The 23,891-nt window shown below is 42.0% G+C and overlaps 2 protein-coding genes across 3 annotated transcripts; both read right to left on the minus strand.

The window, feature by feature from the left end:
• Window positions 1–992: 992 nt before the first annotated feature.
• On the minus strand, window positions 993–17,463 carry si:dkey-32e23.4 (dynamin-1-like protein). Of its 2 annotated transcripts, XM_061672177.1 has the most exons (18): window positions 17,314–17,463; window positions 16,808–16,950; window positions 15,723–15,864; window positions 15,451–15,489; window positions 14,109–14,155; window positions 13,954–14,025; window positions 12,412–12,498; window positions 12,165–12,327; window positions 11,322–11,442; window positions 10,911–11,249; window positions 9,609–9,729; window positions 9,379–9,534; window positions 9,165–9,254; window positions 8,993–9,091; window positions 8,814–8,930; window positions 6,219–6,328; window positions 5,977–6,136; window positions 993–5,892 (listed from the first exon to the last, which is right to left on the minus strand). In XM_061672177.1, the coding sequence occupies exons 2-18, from the start codon at window positions 16,907–16,909 to the stop codon at window positions 5,836–5,838; spliced, it is 2,022 nt and encodes a 673-aa protein (XP_061528161.1). In that variant the 5' UTR covers window positions 16,910–16,950; window positions 17,314–17,463; the 3' UTR covers window positions 993–5,835. The 2 variants fall into 2 exon arrangements, with proteins under 2 accessions (XP_061528161.1, XP_061528162.1); XM_061672178.1 differs by lacking the exon at window positions 15,451–15,489.
• Window positions 17,464–17,632: 169 nt separating this feature from the next.
• Window positions 17,633–22,233, minus strand: ubl4a (ubiquitin like 4A). The gene is made up of 4 exons (XM_061672179.1): window positions 22,085–22,233; window positions 20,728–20,833; window positions 19,264–19,478; window positions 17,633–18,155 (listed from the first exon to the last, which is right to left on the minus strand). Exons 1-4 carry the CDS (start codon window positions 22,130–22,132, stop codon window positions 18,045–18,047), a joined length of 480 nt encoding a protein of 159 aa, XP_061528163.1. The 5' UTR covers window positions 22,133–22,233; the 3' UTR covers window positions 17,633–18,044.
• Between the last annotated feature and the right edge of the window lie 1,658 nt (window positions 22,234–23,891).

Here is a 23,891-nt window from a genome sequence, read left to right on the forward strand (position 1 = left end):
TTTGATGGGGATGAAAAACAAAAAACAAGCTTCATGTGGTTTCACACCGTTTCACCGGATTATACAATGCAAAGAGTTTTTTGTTTTTGTTTTGTGGGGATGATGCAGAGGAACCCCCACCCCCACTGTATCCTGGCTGGGTTGGTACAATCCGGTCACGGCTGATGGGGGCGTGCTATAACAGGGTGATCAGAATGATTGGCTACAATGGGAGACGAAGTACAAGCAATTTGGCCTAATCATGTGAAATAAGAGTTTATTACCTAGAGGTTCATTTCACGGTGGGTGCTGTGTGTGTGTGTGTGTGTGTACCTTTTTTCCCTGCAGCGCCACTCATCCAACATTAATGACTCCACACAAGCAAACTATCCATCAGCTCACTCCTCCACCTTCACTCCTGCAGAGCACCTTGACATCAATTGGTAATAATTCTTAAAGCATATACTGAAAGCAAATGCATTGAACTTAAAAAGTTAAATACAACTGAACCGTACTTAACAAATAAACTGTACTGGATTTTAACCAAAAAACAAAAAAGCCAACCATTTATGATAACCATTTCTGAATATGATGAAGCGATTTTCCTCAGGCTACGTGCCCTAATTGAAACAGTAAATAATGCACTACAACGGACTACTGTTCATATATACCATGTTTACCTTTCAGAGCAGTGGTTCTCAAACCTTTTGCATCAAGTACCACATAAAAAAAAATACATATGTCCATTCATGACCGACATTACAGTAGCGTAGTGTTCATCAAAAACGAGATGGAGGTTTTATTCCAAAAAAGTTTACTTAATATTTTTGGAAGCTACTCTATTATGCATAGATCAAACATTAACACTCGACGGAAAAATAGGAAAATTCGAAATTATACTTAATTATTCAATCAATATGTATTGTACAAAATGAAAAAAATTACCTAAACAAATGTTTAAAACCAAACTGTTATTAAATATTAAATGCAAATTTACTGAACTTGAACGTTAAATAGAATTGAACAGTACTTTGTACCCCTTTGAAAATTACTGATTTAAATGCAAGTAGTGGTGTGTAGGCGTGTCATCAATAAAGGCTCCACTCTGTACATTGTCCTTCATTGAAGTTTAATGGCCTCCAAGAGTAAAACATTTATCACAAATATTGGCAGCCAGGAACTCAGAGGCAGTCCACGCGTTGTGAATAATTTACACTTAAATAATACAAAATACACACTTACTCCACATTGGCATACTCAACGCATGCAAAACATACACAGCTCATTCACAATGTCCCTGATTTGAAAGAGGATGCTAATTGATGGTCCCGCTAGGGTATTTCTTCCTAAATAATTAAAAAAGTCTATTTTTGAATGATGTGCAAAGAAGTATTAGGGCCACAGTAGAAAGGAAAACTGCTCAAAGGACAAAGTCACAGAAATTACTCGGATGAAGTCATCATTTCATGAGGAGAAACCTCACCATCCCATAATAAAGTCGTAATACAATATTATGAAGCAAATTTCAGAAATCAAAAGGGGCATACCCCAATAAAAACATTTTATATGACAAAAATAAACCCAGAAAAACACTCACGATTTTATGAGGATAATGTGGAAATATTAGGAGGAATTTTGTCATTCTTGTCATTTTATGAAGAATACAGTAGTAAACCACAATTTTAAAAATTATGGGGATAAAGGAATCAGACTAGTAACCTACAAGAAATATGTTGTAAATTCAAAGAAAAACCTTTGATTTTTAAAACAATGGTCTTATTATTACAAGTGAAAAACACAATTTTAAACATCATATAATAGAACTAAACTATTACAAACATTGTTTTTGTAATATTATGACTTTATTCTTGTAATAAGACTTCTCCGATTCCGACTTTTTGCTTTTGATAATCTTTTTTCTCTTTTCTTTAAACGTTTTACATGAAAATTTATTCTTATAACAACTTGAGGACTTTCACGCTGCCAGAACTAAGACAAGAGCGTGCAAAATCCTCTCGGACCCTCCGCATCCCGGTCACCGGCTCTTCCGGCTCCTCCCCTCAGGCAGGCACTACCGATCAATGCAAACTAGAACAAGCAGACATTCCAACAGCTTCGTCCCTCTTGCAATCAACTTCTTAAACAGCTAACCTACAATTCCATTACAACATGCTGGCAATTTTTTGATTTGAGTTCGTTGTCACATTTCTGTGGGGCCAATTATATATTACTCGTGCACTCACTGTAGTTGTTTCACCACGCTGCACTATTTGCATATCTGTTGTTGACCAATACTGGCCACTCATGCCAGAGTAGCATCTGCCCCATTTGCACACTGATTGAGGAGTATCTGCAACATCACAATCAACATTGTCCCAGATTATCGCACTACTCGTCACTTTAAACCGGATACACTCCTTGAAGTCTCGGCGCCCTTTGCACAATGGTTGCACATGACTATTGCTATATTAGTCATTCGAACTGCTCTAAGTGCTAGAGGACTCTGCATCTTTTGCACAATTGTAAAAAAAAAAATTAAAAATAAAAAAAAAAATTGTACCGACATTACCAGATAACTAGCAACCCTTTACTGCTCAGTGACTGTTTTTTTCTTTGTCAATGTCTTTATGTCTCAAAAGTGTTCTCTGTCAATTGACTGTCTGTTGTCGTACTAGAGCGGCTCCAACTACCGGAGACAAATTCCTTGTGTGTTTTTTGGACATACTTGGCAAATAAAGATGATTCTGATTGTGATTGTCATGCTAAATCGTGATTCTCATAGTATGTCTATTATACTATTCTTTTTTCCTTTTACTATTATGTCCTTATTCTTTTGACATTTTACTTTTTCTTGTAATTATGTGTATCCTTCTAACCGTAGGACGTTTTCCTCATTAAATCTTTATTCTTTTAACATTGACTTTTACTAGTATGTTTTTATTTTTTGAACATCATATTTTTCCTCGCAATGTTTTTATTTTTTGTTATTTTTAACACTTTTTTTTCTCCCATCTACTATTTTGCACATTGACTGTTTTGCCAGAGTATTACATCTTTTATTTTCTATTTTATTGTAACATTACCACTTAGTCTTTTAACATTCATGAGTTTTTCCACATGATTGGATTTTTATTTTATTGTCAGTGCAGCCCTAATACCACTTTGCAGTGTTAGCGATGAAAAGAAATACACAATAATACTGTAGATATGAGCAATAGCCTTTGGGGGAAAAATTATCTTTTAACAACAGTTTTGGTTGACAAATCAAGCAACATTTACATACAGTAGTCAAGGAAACGTGGCTGGTAACATTTGCTGTTTCACTAGTTCTTATAGGGACACAGGCGTATGTTGGAAAAATATTGCATGCTGGGTATTTCTGATGAGAGCGCTTTGACTCCTCAGTTGTAATCGCTGATGAGCCTCTCTTCCCTCGGAGTACAAAGTTGTGTGATTTCCTTTAAGGATGATGCACAATTAAACTAATAGTCTCTAAGAATCACTTGAGTGCCACTCAATTATTGAACAGTGAAATAATATCGCCGTCATTATTTCGACATTGGAGGAAACGCTGCATGCTCCCAGCGAGGTTAGTGCTAGACATGCTCGATGACCCTTGCGCATCTCGGGTCTAACAGCGTACCAAAATCAACAGGGTTCTTGCTCAGACAATGAAGAATAAGCCATGAAAGTTTGAAGACTTGAAGAAAATTGCATCTACTAGAATTGTGACAAGGAACGTGTTCCTCCTCCGATTAGCTTTATACATCAGCTGCCTTGTGCCTCTCAGACTGGACATCATACAAAATCAGTAGCATTCTTGCTCTAGCATATAATAATAATCACCACAACAAGCTTGATGATCTATCACATACTTACTAATCTCACCTTCAACTTAAGCAACCTCAAGTTTTTTTGATCGTATCTTGAACAAATTCACCAGGGTTCTGCCCTTACAGAGATCAATAACCCCTGAAAGCTTAGAAATTGCACCTTTTACTGTTGAGGAAAGGAAAATTCAGCAAGTAATAAAACAGATGTTGTACAAAATCAATAGGGTTGTTTCCCTGAACATAACATTTTAAGGATAGATTGAAAACAACATACGAGAGCCCTAACAAGAAGTATGCCCCTCCGAAGCTACCTCAAACAGGATTGAATATCGCTCAGAATCAATTGGATTCTTGCCCTGACATTGTGAAAATTGCACCCATTAGAGCTCTGACAAGGAAGTGACCTATTAATCTTAGTTTCATCCTCAGCTACCGCAAGCATTTTGGTTCTGATACCACATGACAAAATCAATCGTTCTTGCCCCAAATTGCACCTATTTGAGCTCAGACAAGGAACACAAGCCTACTGATCTGCCAATATTATCTCAAACATTTTGGATTGGATATGGTTCCAAATCTTGTCTCCCTGTCTCAAGTTCTTGTCGACTTGTGGTGGGCAAGTTGGGAACCAGCAGTTTTTGAGTAGTTGAGAGTGCAAGCTGCAATTGCAGATTCAGTACCTGTTAAACGGTCCCACAGGATACCCGGTTTGTTGGATATTTGTGGACGTACACAACTTAAATATTACACTTGTAATGTACACATATGACACAGACACGTACACACAAACGTTGCATGACAAAATGACACAAAGGGAGTTTGTTCACTTTGACAGTGAAGTGGTGTAACGCTTCAGGTCTGAGTGAGGAAGCTCTGGTGTTTCTGCTTCAGGGCAACAGTGGATGAAAATGTGCTAAATGTTCATTGGTCCAGGAGAAATCACTCACTCTCTCGCTCGCTCGCACACACACACGCACGTCTACAGAACCCCTAATCAAATTCCAAGCTTTTGTGATATAAAGCAATAGGACCATGAGAAATAATTTCAAAACGTTTTATACCATCCCTATGACCTAGAAAGTCTACTATCCATCCATTCTCGACACAGCTTATCCTCACTAAGGTCGTGGGTGTGCTGGAGCCTATCCCCGCGAACTGTGGTGCGAGAGGCGGGGTACACCCTGAAGTGGTTGTCAGCCAATCGTAGGGCACATATAGACAAACAACCATTCACACTCACATTCACACTTACGGAGAATTTAGAGTCTCCAATTGACCCACCATGCATGTTTTTGGGATGTGGGAGGAAACCATAGTACCCAAAGAAAACCCACGCAGGAGGCCGGAGTTGAACTGTGAGGCAGAAGTGCTAAACAGTCATCCACCGTGCTACCCCGAAGTCAATGCAAATGTGCAAATGGTGCGAATTCAAGCCAGGCGATGTGGGGGGGCGAACACATGAAAATTCACTTCTTCACGGATTCGCGTGAGTTGGAAAATTCCAGCTCGAATGACAAATTCACGTGACACTGCATCCCGACAGCCCACATAGGCACGGGAAGAACATGCAAACTCCACACAGGCGAGGCCGGATTTGAACCCGGGTCCTCACAAGTGTGTGGCAGATGTGCTAAGCAGTCATTCATTCATGCTGCAAAGTCTACTAGAGCAGCTGAATTTTATTTGGGGTTAATCAGAAGCCCTTTAAATGATGGCAGATGTGTGCTGACTGATTGGTTCATTCTGAACACACCCACATCCCCTGATATAAGAGGGTGTGCACACTTGTGCAACCACATTATCTCAGTTGTTTATTTATGCTTCTTCTCTCGAGAGGATTTCATTTTCTTTTCAATTACATTGTCAAGGTTCTAGGTCACATTAATGGTGGAAAATGTTCTGAAATGATTGATCTTTGTCTTTTTTTTTTATTGGGGTGTGTAGACAGGGGTGTGTAGACTTATAGTCACTGTACATCATTAATGTTGTTGTCTCGAAAGTGAGGAGTGTGGGTTTCCTTTAGCTACCACAGGTGTGTCTCTCTGATCTCAGAGATGATGTTATTGGCTTTTTTGAGTGCCTGGGAGAAAGATCAAATAGAGTTAAATAAATTCCTTTCAGCGAAAAAAACCAAAACAAAACAAAACAAGTCTGCTGGATTTACCTGCAGCATTTGAGCGACCTCCGTCCTCTGCTGTGCAGTGTCCTGAGACTCAATGAGTAGGTCCTGGAGTAGCGTCTGCTTATACAGCTGACCCACCAGCTCGCTCTGCAGATGCTCTTTAACAAAGTTCACCAGGAAGTGCATGACGGTCTTGGGCACGCTGCGCACACACAGATAAACTAAAAGTTAAGACAATCCGCAACACAAGCCCGTGAAGCCAAACGCTGCACGGATGGTCTGACCTGTCCTGGATGGTCTTGCGGACGATGAGGAAGTAAGACTTGATTAAGCGCTGGATGACCTCACAGTCCCTCTGCTCCTTCGAACTCAGCTTGCGGGACACGGGCACTGCCTGGAAGAGGAAGTCAAATAAATACAGCGGTACCTTGACTTGCGTGACACAAGCCGTTGCTTGGTCGATTTTTTGCTTTGAGTTGCGAGCAAATTTGACTCGAGTCAGCTTAAGCCACTCTGCAACTAGATAGCTGCAGTGGCCTTCACAACATCTGGCAACCATCTGTTGTGTTTTCTGTTTCTGTTGTGCTCACACTTTCCATCCTTTTAGCTGGTATTTTGACCCGCAAAAAATGTCTAACCATGGTTACCAAGAAACTGAGTATCGGATGATGTCCTTTGAATTAAAACTTTAAATTATGAGCGAGGTGTGTTTGTCGTCAACTTGGCGAAGCAGTACGAGCGTAGTATATGTCCGATACTAAAGCAGAAGGAGTCGATAAAGCCTATTACACCAACCAAGGGCATAGAAATCATTTCAAAGGCGCAAAATTATGGAGGAGCTGCTGAAAGTAAGGAAAGCGTTGTGAAAAAGGACAAAATAAAACATTGCTACCACACATGTAACAATTATCAATGATCTATTGATAATGTATGAGTCTGGTTTTTGATATATATATATATGTTATATGGCTTTCACTTTGCATGGTAGAGTTTTAACTTGCATTGATAGATGCAGCAATAAACTATGTTCACTGACGACGGTTTTCTGAAGTGTTCCTGAGCCCACATGACAATATCCTTTACCCCGGACATGTCAAGCTCCCGGCCTGCGCAGCAATTTTGTATGACCCGTGGGATCAATTTGAGGTCAGTATGACATTGGCACACACAACAGCATCAGTCAAAAATGTGCACGCAATTCCATGAACAGCGTCTTCTTATTTGTATGAACTCAACAGTACTCAGTGTTGGGGGTGTGAGGATACGACAGTCAGCCAATCTGGTAGCAGTTTCAATGGAGCCACATGACTACTGATGCATCTGCTTGTGCATTTTAAGTACTAGTAACTGTTAATGCTAAATTTGGAAGGTCTGTTTATTGTCGGCTGAATGAAGGCGCATTGCCGAAGAACTGGAGGTTGTGTCAGCACAAATCTGACCGCAAAATGTGAAAGTGACTGGCGAACGACAATGACGAAAAGGGCCTCTTATTTGATCGGAGGCAATGACGTCTACAGGAATACTTTTAAGATTCTCATGGGATGAGTTTTCAATAACATTATCTACATTATCTTAGTGTTTATTCGAAGTTTTGACATAGAGGAAAATGTTCTTCTTGGTTATTACAGCGCAAAACTGACTGCAAAAAGTGTTTTTGGCGTCGACAATCAAACGCTTATAGGATTCGGACGCAAAAGAAAACCATATGGACATGATTAACTATTACTATTCTTGTTTTCTGTGATTGTGTTGGCAGTAACTCTGACGATGCGCTTGCTCTTAGTGTGACCCGGAAAATGAGATGGCTCGAGTGCACGGCGCATTTGTTTGTTGTTTAAGGCTAGTTAGCTTAGTTAGCTCGGTGGCAGCTGTCGAAGTTCTGTACTCAAAATCACTGGATGATCGCAATTTTAATCTTAAAGCAACACCTCTCTGCTGAAAACAGTATCACGTGGATATAATAAAACCAAATAGCAGGCATGTCAAACTCGAAGCCAGGGGGCCACATCCGGCCGGCTCTTATTTAGACAGGACTTTGGCGTCATCTTCATCACAGAACGGCCGTTTCAGAAAGAAAGAGCACAAAAACTGTCAATAGGTGAGTTTTTGGGTGAATAATGGACAATTTGGTCCCAAAATAAAGAACAAATAGGTGAATTTGCAAATAGTGAACTGCAAAAGTGTGGGGATTGAGGTCGAATCATTGATTTCTACGACACAGTCAGTAAAGAAAATAAAACATTCAATATAAAGATGGTTTGAGGTTTGAATTTCAGCTCTGACTGCCTATAATAGATACAAAGAACCATTCACACTTACATTCACACAGAGATAAAGAATAAATAAAACTAAGATGCATGTTTTTGGAATGAGGGAGAAGGCGAATGTACCCGGAGAAAACCTTGGCTGGCACAGGGAGAACATGCATACTCCACACAACCAAGATTCACACAAAGAACCTCAGAACTGTGAGGCAAACACACTAACCACTCAGGAGGCAAAGGAGGCATACTGCACTCGTTGTTCACAACCAGCAGAGGGTATCATTAATACAGGACCAATGAGTTTGCAGCCTGAGGGGCTGCACTCAGAAACCACACAGGAAGTAAACAGAAAAGGTTTAATTTTGATTTGAAAACAACAATTGTTGTGAATATTGCAATACTGTATAGATGTATAGGTTGGCATAATCATACTTCCCAACAAGAATCAATAGGCTGGAGTCAACTTATCATTACACTACATATGGTTGTTTTACAGGCAGGCATTACTGTCACCATCCATGACCTTGAAGGGCAGATAAAATGAGGGAAGCATACATCCACTCCCTCACAGGAGGTGTTGGGTGACTGCTATGTGAAATATTCACCATCACTCACTGTGTCAAGAAGGTTAATGGGCTGGCCTTTGCTGGGGCTGCCAAAGCTTGCAGGTGGGGTTTTCTCCTCTGCGGCCTTCTCATTCTTCCAGCGCTTGGTTCCATCAAGGGCCTCTGCCTGATGGCCACAGGAAGTCAGGCGGAACGCTCTCGCAAAAATTAGATGATACAATTAACTACCTGCTGACTGTTGACGGATGCAGAGACCTGCGCCGCATCCGTGAAGTCCGGATGCTTCGTGTTGATGTAGGCAAGCTCTATTGCTACTAAATTATGCACCTGGAAAAAGAGTAAAATGGGAAGTGAAGACACTAGGACTTATTTTTTATGAAAAAAATAAAAAGAGGGTTACCATTTCATTCGCAATTGGCAAGCGCTTCCGCAGTAATCCAGTCACAACTTCCACAATGGAATCATGCAGTTTTGGGAATCTTAGAAGCTCCTGGCAAACATCAGAAACGAACAGGTCAAAGATTTGGTTTTGCACACATTGTAAATCATCCAAGCACACCCAAACGCCTTACGATCAACCAAACGGCGCCAGTGTGAAAACATTCTTGAATTACCTGCGTGCTAAATGACGAGCAGTGCTGGATGATCCTTTGTAGCTCTTCGTGGACCAGCTCCACACATCGCAGACTGGGCTCCTCCAGACGCTTGATTTGACGCTTCACCAGCAACTCGAACGACACCTCTGGGACAAAAAGTGCAGGACGTGGACCCTGGAGCACAAACACACATAGATTACCAACTCCCCATTACTGTTAACACAATACAGAAGTTAGAGGGAACGTACGGTAGCATTTCGGATGGCAGTGAGGATATCGAGCTCCGTCAGCCCTCCGAGAGGGTCGATGGACTGCAGCGTGCGGCCGAAGGTTTCGTGGAAGATGTAACAGATGCGAGCGCCACCACATCTGCAAGGGAGATAAATTCAGCTGTGATACACCAATGCTGCTTATCAGGGGTGTTTTACAACACAAACGCGCCATTTCCACCAAGAACGGCTGCTTTTTGTATAACCATTATCAAAGGGGACGAAAATAACTGCTCCGTGCTGGCACTCTCAAGTCTTGGTTAGCTCATATGACATTTATTTATTGGCTTTTTTAATGTAGGGTTGTTTACACTCCAAATTATTTAGCCAACATTGAAATTATATTTGCCAAGGTTACAAACTTAAAAGTATTTTACAATTAACCTAATATTACAAGAAAGTGGCCATGTATTGAAAGTTTGTACCTTTTGCAAGTACATGTAATTTAGTAGGGAGTTGAATAATTTCGAGTGTGCAACTGTACATGACTGTAAGAACAAAGCAAGGAAATGTACACATTATGTCTAACATGGGAAATGTTATTAGCTTTGACAAATTGGTACAAGTACCTAGAACTTGATTAAATACCTTTATGGGACAAACAATGTCAGCACACTTCCATATGTATTTTGTTAATTTATTGCACAGTTGCTAGAGCAGTTCTCTGACAGATACTGAAAAAAGCAATTCAAGACTTACACAGCCACAATGGTGGCCATTTTGTTGTTACATATTAATCCCAATATTTTTCCAGGACCTCCAGTATGACTTTTAGATTTGATCCCGATATTTTTGAGAGATCGGGGATTTTATTTTAAGGCCATATCGCCCAACCCTACTATGCAGCACGAGTTATCACCAAGCCACCAACACGCCCTATGGTGGAAAGGCAGGTCAGATCAGTGTTTAACATCCAGACCGAAACTGTATCCCAAAAGCTCATTACTTGGTCACCAAGCTGTCTTTGTGAATTTCGGTTTGTCCAGTCAGGGGTCGTCACAGTGAGTGACTTGCGTGATTTCTTTGGCACAGTTTTTACACCGGGTGCCCAACCACCTTTTATTTTTTTCAAATGTATTTTTAAGCCAGGCTTGGGACTTCCCAATGGTTGAGTATTACGGCACTGACCAGGAATCGAAGACACACAGTCAGTATGAAAGGCAGCGTGTACCACTAGACTACCAGTGCTGTTTACATTGATTGCCTTGCAGTGGCTTTGCTGACAGATGAGCTGATTAACAGCTCTCACACCATCATACCAGCGACTGTCATCACACTCACAGCTCCGAGGTTTGAATGTAGCGCGCCGTTCCCTCGATGGTGTTGCAGTAATCGCTCGCAAATTTGGTGACAATTTGCAGCAGGGTGGCGCTGTGGTCCTCCACCGGCTGGCCGTAACTATTGAGGCGCGACTGGTACTGGGCGCTGAGCACAGTCACGCGGGTCTTTAGGTCTGGCAGGCAGTCGCGGATGTGGTGCATGAGCAGCCTGCTGAGCGTTTTGGCCAGGTAGCGTGAGCCGGCACGGGAGGCCAGCGATGGGTAGTGGCGCTGCAAGAAGGCCTGCTCGTCCTTCATGCAGTCCCCCAGGCTCTTCTGAGTGTTGATGTCATGCTGGCTCCTAATTCAAACAATGAATTAATGTTCAATCATCAGGAAATTGAGGTATATAAGGTTCATCATTACTGCGAACCTGTTAACCACCCCGATGATACCGAGCCTGACTGGAATGACTCGACCGAGAAGGACCTCCAGAGCATCTGTCCCCGCGTCCATCAAATCCAGTTTGCTGACCACCAGCAGTGTCCGTCGACCTGATGGACACAAAAACACAATGTAGAAATAATCCTTCCCTTTACTGGTCCGATAATTATTTGATTACGACAGATAATGTACAATATGTACATTACATTATTATTACAATATGTAAAGGTTGGGAAACTGATGTCAGGACCTTCAGTGTGACTTAAAACATTGCCGATACAAATGCATGTTTTTAGATGGTGACAATTGGAGCTGGATAATTCACTTCAAATTACTTCCTATGGGAAAATTGCTTTGAAATTGGAAAAAACTTTTAAAACTCAACCGGTTAACTTTATTTTTCATTACCACCAGTCACTCCACACACACTGTATGTGATCACAGTTTTCACCTTGTAGCAAATGTTGGTATTGTGCCTTTTCTGGAAATTACTTTTATCAAGTTTTTAATTTGTGGAAATTGCCTTGCACAGCGCAACCTGCTATTTTGGCATGTCCATTACAGCTACTTTTTAAGGAGATTTTTTTTTTTTTACCTCTGAATGAGAATTTTTTGGTGAAAAACACTGACATTTCTGTGCATAAATCCATCAGACTACGTCTGCTGGAGCACCACAGCAGAAACAATTGTGCTAATAAAAAGATGACAAGATCAGTGTGTCTCATCACCTAAATTGGCTGGTGTCCTATTTTCAGCACAGTATGTAACACAATAGCCATTGTAGACGAGAGAAATGTGAGTGAAAGATGTCGCCGTGTTTCAAATGTCTCACCATCTGGATCTACCTCGCGAGCCAATTTCAGAGCATCCGAGGTGGCCAAGTCGGAGTTGGCGGCTGACACGGAGAGGATGAGGGAGTTGGGATTGGAGATAAAGGACAAGATCATCTCCTGCACTTGAGATTCTATGTCCTCGGGCTGATCCCCAACAGGGACCTGCGGCCACAGTGAGCAAGCCCGTGTTAATCAAGTACGGCTGATTAAGGACTTTTATGTATGACCATGAACACGTGACTTTACCTTAGTGATGCCAGGTAAATCAACAAGGGTAAGATTGAGGACTTTAGGCGAGAAAATCTTCAAATGTATGGGCTCGGGAGTAATTCCCTGGTGAAAATGGAAATAAATACATAACAATTAAGCTATATGAAATTAATATAGACACAACAGCATAAATCAGTGAGTAAATGGCTACAATCAAAGACATTAAAGGTCCCATATTTTGGCTATTAAGACCTCCATAAAAGTGACTCATTAACATGGACTTGTTATAAAAGTGCCAATTTCATTTTAAAAAAACATATTGGTTTTGTCATACTAGTGTCAAAAAAAGGCCCCTCTGACAGCCACTTCTGTTTGACCCAGTTTTGCATGCGCCTTGTCCATATTTGGCTAACACCGCCCCCTTTCCTCTCATTGGTTGCCTCCATGTAGAAGACCCACTCGTGAGAGCACACCTGTTTGTTATGATTACAGTGCTGGCTCGGCCGGAAAGTGAAGGTGGAGATCTTCGCTAGTGACATAGATAAGCTCGAGAAATTCGAAGGACCTGATTTCAGGCCTCTGGGCAGAAAAATGTCTGGAACTCAGGATTTTATTTCATATTTCACATGTTTACTGAGGCTTATTCCATTCCACATACTAGAAAAGGTTGGTTTGAGAAAATAGAGGACCTTTAATAGCTTTAAAAAATGGTTGTTTTATGCAGAAAAACACACTCCAAGACCTGCTCTGTTTACTCTAGATCTACCAGAACTAGCCAACCATATGTATAGTATGTTAGCTGGGATTTAAAACGCAGCCAAAGTACTAAAAAACTGGATATAAAAAAATCTGAAAAGTTATTACAGTACAGGAAGTCCTCGATTTACGAACGAGTTCCGTCCCTACGCTGGTGACGTAACACGATTTTCCGCCTAAGTCGGATTTCACCGTTAAAGTCGAAATTTACGGCGAAATACTTGTTACGGGTATTGTCCCACGTGATTGTGAGAGCAAGCTCAGTGTGTGCGGTGTGTGCGTCGATGTGTGAGTGAGACGGGACTGCAAAGGAGTGCGCACCAGTGCGAGTGTGTACAGTGGCAAGTGTAGTGACGGCGACCACGGAAGAGTAGCGATTAGCGGAGGACCCGTTGACGTTGAATGTGCAGAGGAGCTAATAAAGCCATGAAAGCAGCAAATCGGTGCTTCGTGCCTTTATTGCCACCGCCACCCAGCTCAGCTGTGCAACGAGAGAAGGGAGTTAACCCCTGCGTCTCCCGACCACGGTCAGGTGACCGTAGCAGGGAAGGTTAACACTTCGTATAAAGAAATTAAAATACATTGAAATAAAAAAATAATATGCTGTACGTACCATTACTGCTGAGAGTGTGAAAAAAGGCAAAAATACAAACACAGACAAGCACTATGCACGAGCTAAGCAGAAACACTTTGGTACTGGGACAAAACGGCGGACGAGGTACGGGCGTCGCAAAGTCGAAACGTCGTAGGTCGAGTGCGTCGTAACTCGAGGACTTCCTGTATTATCATGTAAAACTGAATAAACAGCGAGCGCTTCCTCACCTTGTTGTTGCCTGAAGAACGTTCAGTCTCTGCCTCGATTTCCCGCCGAATTTCCCCAAAATCTGTGAAAACCTTTTAACAAAATATCTAATGAGGAAGAGCTCAAAGCTGAAACAGAGAACAGCAGCTGGCATGTAAATTTATGGTCAGTGTACCTGATTCTTGCAGTGCAAGAGAGTCCCCCATTCCTCAGCTTTGATACCTAATCAAATAAATATAATTTAGTCATTTTGAGTCAAGAAGAAAAACATCCGTTCACTGGCCGCAACATTAGCTATGCCTGCACAATCTAATGAGATCCGATACAAAAGCTCTATAAATATTATCTCTTCACATAGAGGTATTAATTTAGTAATGTTAATTATTGTGGTTGTAGTTTGCGGTTACACTTTTAGAACAACAGTGCAGTACTAGGGTCACAATATTATGACAATAATATGACAGGCGGCACCGTGGACAACTGGTTAGCATATCTGCTTCACAGTTCAGAGGACCCGGGTTCAAATGCGGCCTCGCCTGTGTGGAGTTTGCATGTTCTCCCCATCCTGCATGAGTTTTCTCTGGGTACACCGGTTTCACCCCACATCCCAAAAACGTGTATGGTAGGTTAACTGTTAACTCTTAAGGTGTGAATGTGAGTGCTAATGGTTGTTTGTTTATATGTGCCCTGCGAGTGGCTGGCAACCAGTTCAGGGTGTACTCCACCTCTTTCCCAGAATCAGTTGTGATAACTGCCAGCACGTCCGAGACAAGCGGTATGGAAGATGAATGAATGGATGAATATGACGACATTATTGTGAAGATTAGATTATTCTCTCGTCGCTACAGATTTTCCAGTGTGTGCAGAAGGTTGTTGCTCCAGTGCTGACTAGATCTAGGAGACGTGATCATCGATCCATCCATTTTTCCGAACCGCTTATCCTCACTAGGGTCGCGGGTGTGCTGGCACCTATCCCAGCTGACTTTGGGCGAGAGGCACCCGGTGTACACACTGAACTGGTCGCCAGCCAATCACAGGGCACATATGTTTCTCCTTTATACTTTAATTTCAAAGCACAGTCAAAATAAACCTTTATCTTTGTAAACATGCATTTTAGTTTTAATACATTTCTTGTATCTAATCATGGATTGTACAGGAGTACCTACCTATTGTATAAGTGTGTCTCAATAAATTACGATATTGTAGAAATCCTAATTTATGTCAGTGGTTCAATTCAAAAGTGAATTTATACTACAGACTTGTACGACAGATTATTTTCTTCTAAAAATAATTGTTTCTTATGCAAAACCTGTTTTCAAATTTATTGCGATGGTGAATTTGGAGTTGTCGTTATAATCATGAAAAAAATAATTTAAAAATCCAAAATAACATTTTACTCCGTGTAGTGACCCTATAGAATATGAATTTCACTGTTTGAATTGAGTTACTGAAAAAAATTGTTGCTGAAAAGAGACAGAAATGAGGAAGAATACATTCATAGAGGAATTTGCAGTGACCTGGGTAGCTGTTTTGTGCAGTTTGTTTTACCCCATTTCCTGGAAAGTATTACAGGAAAAAAGGGGGGAAAAGACAGTGTGTTAGTATAGGAAGATGAGGGCATCAAAAGAAGTACCAAACATTGAGCAACTACGATGTAAAAAGAATAAAAACTACTCCAAGCAGCAGAAAAAAAAAAAAAACGGGTGAGCATCATGAATTGAATTGACTAAACACTTGTCAAGTGATTCTAAACATGCTTTTAATCTACTTTATGATTATTATACCAGACCATTTTCAGTCTTCAGCCGCTCCTCCAGAGGTGCAACATTGACAAGCTGCAACACCAGCGGTCGTCTGGTGACGATCCCCGAGCCTCGGGGCAGAAAATCACGTCCGACAAGGCTCTCCAACACAGAGCTCTTCCCGCTGCTCTGTTAGGACACAAGTCAACATACTACAGTGACACTTGCCCCAGCACCACCCACTGAGTCATTATTTCATTATTACGCTCACTACCAGACCACCGGGCAAGAGCTGGATGAAAAATTCAGCTTTCATATTGTTAACTTAGTATACTATAGAGTTCTGAACTTCTGACCTGTGCAAAGGCCAAAGATTCCGAATTTGGATTAGCAGACTTCACACATCCATCCATCATCTGAGCTGCTTATCCTCACAAGGGTCGTGGGAGCGCTGGAGCCTATCCCAGCTATCATTGGGCAGGAGGCGGGGTACACCCTGAACTGGTTGCCAGCCAATCGCAGGGCACATATAAACAAACAACCATTCACACTCACATTCACACCTACGGGCAATTTAGAGTCTTCAATTAACCTACCATGCATGTTTTTGGGATGTGGGAGGAAACCGGAGTGCCCGGAGAAAACCCACGCAGGCACGGGGAGAACATGCAAACTCCACACTGGCGGGGCTGGGGATTTAACCCTCAGAACTGTGAGGCAGACGCTCCAACCAGTCACCCACCATGCCGCGCTTTGAGTTGTCGCTTGGTCAATTTTTTTCCGTGTTATGCCACTTAAGTGAAGTGAAAAAAAACAACTGGAGCAATTACGGTGAGACTACACAGAGATACACCAATTAGGGTACGGTAATGCTGTGTCAAGGAGACCTATCTATTTTGAATGGATGTCTTCTTCGGACAAAGTTCAAATTTATGTTTGATTATGATGCCTTTCCATTCAATTACAGTCAACCCCCAGTTCATTCCCATGACTCCCATGGAGAGTTTTTCCTAAATTGCCAATCTCAACTTCCAATGGAAATCTACCAGAAACATTCCACCCATTAGCAAGCCTGTGCAGGAAGAGCGAATGTTGTGGCCAGTCAGTATACATGAATAGTGAAGCATCTCACCTGAGATCCGACCACGACGATCTGAGGCAGATGAATGATCTCTGCGCCCACTGTGAGGAAAACCTCCTGCAAACGGTTGACGGTGGGAATCAGAATCTCCATCCTGCTTCCACTAGACCGGACTCACTTGGTTGGAAGGCAAGCTGAAGTCAGAAAGCAAGCAAAACGCACATGAGTGAGCATGTTCAGTGCAGAAGAAGTGAAGGGGAGCCTTTCATGGCACTTTTACAAGTACAAGTGGTGCTGATGAGAGGTGCTGATGAGGTGAACTGGACACAGTCTAACCGAAAGCACGGACGTATAATATCGCGACACGTTCATATTTTCCACTAATACTGACACTAACCCAACGTCAATATGTCATCACAGGTAGTGGATAAATGATATCCGTAAAAGGCCGACGATATCTCCCAATGATAGCTAGCTACGGCTGAAGGCAGGAAGTGAAATGTAGCGCTAGCAATGCGGTTAGCCGCGGTAACAAAACGAGCTAGTCTCTCACATACCGGCGTACGACGTCAATATCGCTTCTCATTCAACGTGTTTATCCGTCATACTTCGTAGAAAACCACACAGAGAGTCAGTGTATTCGTATTAGGTCCCAAAGCGTCATGCAAAGCCGGCAGCAGCTCAGCGATAACTCATTTGACCACTTAAGGGTGGGTCCCGCGGTGCTCTGTCTATCCGATTGGTTGTTAAATATGAAATACAAGCGCAGGTGGCAGCTGATTGGTTGTCAAGCCTAAAAAGCCCCGCCTCTTAACTTGCATTTTTGATCAATCTCTGCATGTGTATCAGCTTTGCAAATACAAGAGGACACAGAAATAAGTTGTCTCACTTTTAATATCTGAATATAAACAGAATATTTACAATTCATACAATGAGCATTAGTTATCAACAAAGAGAAAATGTACTGCCTTGTCTCTTAACAACACACATCACCCAAACATTACAAATAAATATCCTTAAAGACAAGTTATGGTCCCTGGGAGCTGTAAAACATGAGACCCACAGCATGAATGATTCCATTGTATTCAAATATTGTGTGATTAGGTCTCATGACATTACTCCAGCGTTAATGACACTGACGAACTTTCTGCGGATAAGTCGGTGCTTTGCCACAGAGATAACTAGCTATCCATGCTCACTCGCTGACTAGACACACACAGCGCTCTCCGCATCACATTTTAAGTACATCCGAGCATTCGCAGGACGCAGCTTCGGGCAGGGCCGGCCCTCAGTCCATGTACGACGATGTGTCCATGCTGTCCACCTCCGGGTGAAGCAGTCTGCCGGCCAAGCGCTCGATGTCGTCCAGGCTGAGTTGTCGTAGTGAACGTTCATAATCCTTCAAAAGGAAATAGAAATTTAAAAAGTCTTACTGTATAGTCAGCCTGCTGAAGTACAGTTGGTTAAAATATCGGTATGATCAAATGACTATTAAAAGGGGAAACTGCTTTTTGTTAAGACTTTTAATTGCTTTACATTGGTACCCTGACTTATGAGTAATGTTGTCATGATATCAATATTCTGACTTTGATACTATACCTGCATAAAGTACCTCAATAAGAATACTGAAACGATACAACAAAAACCTAAAACCATCAGTTAAAGCAGTGTAATCATAGATGACAAAACATGGAACAACACATTCTTAGTGTGTGTATGGCTGACGACCAGTTCAGGGTGTATCCCACCTCTCGCCCGAAGATAGCTGGGATAGGCTCCAGCAAGCCCATGACCCTAGTGAGGTCGAATTTTTTAGGACCAAATTTACAAGAGTCCCAACTTACGACTTTTTGAGATACAGGCCATCCATCCATTTTCTGAGCCGCTTCTCCTCACTAGGGTCGCGGGCGTGCTGGAGCCTATCCCAGCTGTCATCGGGCAGGAGGCGGGGGACACCCTGAACTGGTTGCCAGCCAATCGCAGGGCACATACAAACAAACAACCATTCACACTTACACCTATGGGCAATTTAGAGTCTCCAATTAATGCATGTTTTTTTTTTTTTTTTTTTTTTTTTGGGGATGTGGGAGGAAACCGGAGTGCCGGGAGAAAACCCACGCAGGCACGGGGAGAACATGCAAACTCCACACAGGTGAGGTCGGGGATTGAACCCGGGTCCTCAGAACTGTGAGGCTGACGCTCTAACCAGTCGTCCACCGTGCCGCCAGATACAGGCCATTGCTTGGAAAAAAAAATTATTTGTATTGCGAGCATTATTTACAAGTGGTATCTGCGCTTTTCACTTGTCGTAGCAGCAGGACATTTTCTTCCTATTCTACAATATTAATTGCTGCTCAGTCTTTCAAACAATGGAACATCCGAAATTGAACAATGTTCTGTGTACCTTCATTTCAAAACAACATGTTGCCATCTAAGGCGCCTAAACAGGTTAGCAGCAAGCAAATTTAATTGCTCTTGAATTCCAACGTTATAAGACAAATACGTACCTTAATCAGCTGTTCGTGGACTTTTGCAGCATCTGCAGGACTGAAGTGTTTTGCGAGGATAATGGACACAGCCTGCCACACTCCCCCTTGTGTGGTGCTGCCGTTACCGCTGCTGGTGGCCACCGCTGAAGCTCCGGTCCTTTCTCCCACTGGACGGATGACCAGATTTAATTTAGCTTCTGGCCCAATGGAGTAGTCACTTAGTCGGTGTTCATCTAAAGGGACAAGTAATGGTCACGATCACACACAACGAATTTCTCTTGTGGATGAACAAAGTATCTATACATCTATAGTAGATACAAAAAGTCTACACACCCCTTTTTAAAGGCCAGGTTTTTGAGATACAAAAAAGACCATGATCAATCATTTCAACACTTAGGCTACCGTTCACACTCCAGCGCATGATGCCCAATTTTGATGAATTGACCTGCAATGTGAACATACCCCTACACACAGAGCCAACATTTAGATCTCATCAGAGCCATCTATCGACTTGTAAATAGTATCCACCACACAATTATATTCTTCCTCATCTCTTATCCATGTACTCCTTTTGCATGGTGCCCCTAATGTTCAACCCTCCTTGAAAAGTATTTATACTACCAGATATTTTCAATGGTATTTATTTGGCCACTGGATATTTGTGTTTTAGTTTATTTTTATTAATCTTTTTTCTATTATATTGTGGTCGATACAAAATATGTATTTTAAAAATTGACAGAGAAAAGATCACAGACATTTGCCATTATTTCATGTAATTTTTAAGGGAAAATATTATTTCATGATATACATAATTAATGGGATAAAAGAATTACCTGTATCAGATAAGGTTTTGTCCATAGATGTGGCTGTGTTCAGAATTAACCAATCACAGTCAAACTCATTAACTGGGGGGGTTAGCACACAACCACCAGCATTTAAAGTCCCTCTGATTAACACCAAATAAAGTTCCGTGTTGTAGCAAGATTTTTCTGAATTTTTTTTTTTTTTTAAACTTCCTATCAGAATCTTGAAAATGTTATGCTAAAACTGGCTGGTATTTGGAACTGTTCACAAATCCCCCCCCCCCCCCTCCCCCTTGACTAATTCCCCAGTTCCAGCAGAAAAAAAACACAGCCCAAAAGCATAACGCTGCCACCACCATGCTTCACTGTATGTATGGCATTGTTTTGGTGATGAGTGGTGTTGTATTTGCGCCAAACATACCCTAAAAAAACTTCAACATTGGTTTCAATGAACAATTTTGTTTCCCCACGTGTTTGAGCGATTTCAAAGTTGTTGTTTTTTTTCTTTTCAAAACTAAAAAAAAAAAAAAGTTGAGATTTTTGTTGGTCTTATTTCTTTACATCACAAAAAAATGGCATTTGAATAGAGGCGTGTAAACTTTTTATATCCACTGCATCTATCTACAATCGAGAGGAACCTGAGTTAAGGGAGCAGGCATGAAGATTAACAAAAAGGTACCTGCGAGCGCTTTGCCTTTATAAAGCAACCGCTGCTGATTGGCTGGGATGTTGAGACGTTCCGACACGAGCTCTTTCACTGTGGAAACCTTTTCATCTTCAGTCACCTGGAAGATTGCGCACAAATTGGTCAAACTACTGCAAGCTGAGCACCATTTAAGCAATGGTGGACGTCGTACAAATGCTTCATTAGTATATTTAAGCGGTTTTCAGATAGCTGGAGTTAAGTGTGTATTTTTCTGACAACTTTTTAGTTTAAAATTGAAAACAGATTCTCTGCTTTACTTAGACTTGAGTAAACGGGTTGAATTAGTACTTATACTTTAATCAGTATTTTTTTAACACGTCTGTACGTCTGTACTCTCTGTACTTAAGTAGAGAGAGAGTACTTTTGCCACCTCTGAAAGCTATATTCTTCATTGCCTTTCGACTTGACCCTATTTAGGCATTGATACAACAACTCATCCTCTTCCATCTCTCCCTGTCGTCTGCATGTTCAGCTCTAACTCGAGCTATCTGCAAGTCTTCCCTCACCTCGTCCGTACATCTCCCATTTGGTGTTTCTCTTCGGCGGCTCCATTTCCAGCATTCTTCTACCGATTTATCCAGTCCCTCCTCTGTACATGGGATCTCTAGCTTTATCCCTCCCATGAGCTAATTCTTGATCCTGTCCATCCTTGTCACCACCAAAAAGAATCTCAGCATCTTCAACTCTGCCACGTCCAGGTGTCTCCTGGTCATTGATACCATCTCCAAACCATACATCGAAAACGTTACTTTCACCTGTCTGAGACGTTTACACAACAGCACAAGCTAAATCCAGCAGCTGTGCTATTAATACCAGATTAAATACTATCGAATGACACAGGAGACACCGTTTATGTAAAACATTACAGAGAGAAGAATTGAGGAAGCACAAATACGAGCGAGAATAGATAAAACTAGTTACTATTTTACTAATTTGACGTCGTATACCAACTTTTCAATACACACATACAACCCGTTAACCAGTCATCAAGTCAATACACATACACAAAACGACCAAATAGCTGTACAATGACCTAAGCAGATGATTTGGCAGTAACGTTAGCCTGCCTCTTTGTCTGGCTGTTGCTAGCAACCCACGACTGTCTGCACATGTAAGACTCGTCACTGAGTCACAGTCGCTTTACTGGCGCTACAAAGAGAGCAAATAAGAAGAAAAAACACACACACAATTTCCACTTATCGAATTTTCCTTCACATTTTCAAAAAGTGACTCAACATGTGACAAGGATATTTCCAAGTGGATAGAAGCTAGGTGGCTACAAGGGTCGGACGTATTAGCCGCAGTCAGCAGTAACATATCCTTCACTTACGTGGACGCTGCATTCTTTTCCCTGCAAAGGCTTCACCGTAAGAATCATTTTGGATCGAACTACGAACAAATAAACGACGACTTCTTTGGAGATTAGGCGACAAAATCTCTCCGCTAGTTTAGCTAAGGAAGACCGGGCTTCTTCGTTAGCAGCCCATGCTGTGCTGGTGACTTCGAGCGCCCCCGCCTGACCGGGCTGTGTTACGTCTGCTGCCTATTCGAAACAATAGTATCTGAACAAGCACGTTCACGTGTCACTCACTGCACATTGGTTAGGAATCACTGATCCAAGTCAGTGGTTCTGAAACTGGGGTTCCTGGAGCCCCGACACAACTGGCAGTCCACAAACATTTGACACCCCCCCCCCACACACACACAAAAAAATATATATAATTTGTGTTTTTATGTCCTAAATGTAAAGTTTGTCACAGTTTCTTATCGTACTAGAGTGGCTCCAACTACTAGAGACAAATCCTTTGTGTTTTAACATACTTGGCCAGTATAGATGATTCTGATTCTGATTAAAAGCTCTATGTTTGTGACAATTCCTATAAATCTGCCTCTCTGGGATGAATAAAGTTTTTTGTTTTTGTTTTTTTAGAACAAACAATTTGGGTTGCATTTTCTTTATGCTTGCAAAGTGCTGTCCGTCCATCCATTCATCCCTTTTCTGAACCTATATGAATAAAATTTGATTGATTGATAGCACCAAGACTGGTTAGCACATCCGCCTCACAGTTCTGAGGTCCCGGGTTCAAATCCGGCTTTACTGTGTGGAGTTTGCGTGTTCTCCTCATACCTGTGTGGGTTTTCTCCGGGTACTCCGGTTTCCTCCCACATTCCAAAATCATGCATACGTAGGTTAATTCCATCCATCCATTTTCTGAGCCGTTTCTCCTCACTAGGGTCGCGGGCGTGCTGGACCCTATCCCAGCTGTCATCGGGCAGGAGGCGGGGTACACCCTGAACTGGTTGCCAGCCAATCACAGGGCACATAGAAACAAACAACTCTCGGTCAAGCCTACGGGCAATTTAGAGTCTCCAATTAATGCATGTTTTTGGGATGTGCAAGGAAACCGGAGTGCCCGGAGAACGCCCACGCAGGCACGGGTTGAACATGCAAACTCCTCACAGGCGGGGTCGGGGATTGAACCCCAGTCCTCAGAACTGTGAGGCTGACGCTCTAACCAGTCGGCCACCGTGCCGCCGGTAGGTTAATTGAAGACTCTAAATTGTCCATAGGTGTGAATGGGAGTGTGAATGGTTGTTTGTCTCATGTGCCCTGTGATTGGCTGGCGACCAGTTCAGGGTGTACACCGCCTCTCACCCGCAGTCCGGTGGGCGAGGTTCCAGCATCCCCGCGACCCTAGTGAGGAGAAGCAGTGTAGAAAATGGATGGATTGATTGGACGCTGTTCTGCTGCCATGCAGAATTAAGGGAAATATTTGCATGATATCTAGGGATTGCTTGAATGTGTTTATTCTTTCCATTCATGTACTTTCTGGGGAAAGTAAATAATAGTCATTGTTAAGCTATTAGCAATTATTTGTAATAATACAGTAACAATATTTTTTGGGGGGTGAATCATTGTGACCATTGAGGCAGCACAGTAAACTAGCGGTAAGCACATTTGCATCAGTGGTCTGAGGTTCAGGATTCAAATGTCGGCTCTAGCCTTCCTGTGTGGATTTCTAGGTTAGCAACCTTGAAGACTCTAAACTGTCCATAGGTGTAAATGTGAGTGTGAATGGTCGTTTCTTTGTATTTGCCCTGCGATTGGCTGGCAACCAGTCCTAGGTGTATTCTCC

Source organism: Phycodurus eques, chromosome 3 (genome assembly GCF_024500275.1).
Source record: "Phycodurus eques isolate BA_2022a chromosome 3, UOR_Pequ_1.1, whole genome shotgun sequence".
Classification (NCBI taxonomy): domain Eukaryota; kingdom Metazoa; phylum Chordata; class Actinopteri; order Syngnathiformes; family Syngnathidae; genus Phycodurus; species Phycodurus eques.

Excerpts from the sequence above, each read along its gene's own strand:
- si:dkey-32e23.4 (XM_061672177.1), bottom strand. The coding sequence starts at position 16,909 with ATGGAGATTCTGATTCCCACCGTCAACCGTTTGCAGGAGGTTTTCCTC. Across the intron at positions 11,250-11,321 it reads ATCATCGGGGTGGTTAACAG|GAGCCAGCATGACATCAACA; the intron begins GTTCGCAGTAAT and ends TGTTTGAATTAG. Across the intron at positions 8,931-8,992 it reads CATCCGTCAACAGTCAGCAG|GCAGAGGCCCTTGATGGAAC; the intron begins GTAGTTAATTGT and ends TGTGGCCATCAG.
- ubl4a (XM_061672179.1), bottom strand. The coding sequence starts at position 22,132 with ATGATTCTTACGGTGAAGCCTTTGCAGGGAAAAGAATGCAGCGTCCAC. Across the intron at positions 19,479-20,727 it reads TAAAGGCAAAGCGCTCGCAG|ATGAACACCGACTAAGTGAC; the intron begins GTACCTTTTTGT and ends TTGTCCCTTTAG. Across the intron at positions 18,156-19,263 it reads TCCACGAACAGCTGATTAAG|GATTATGAACGTTCACTACG; the intron begins GTACGTATTTGT and ends TTCCTTTTGAAG.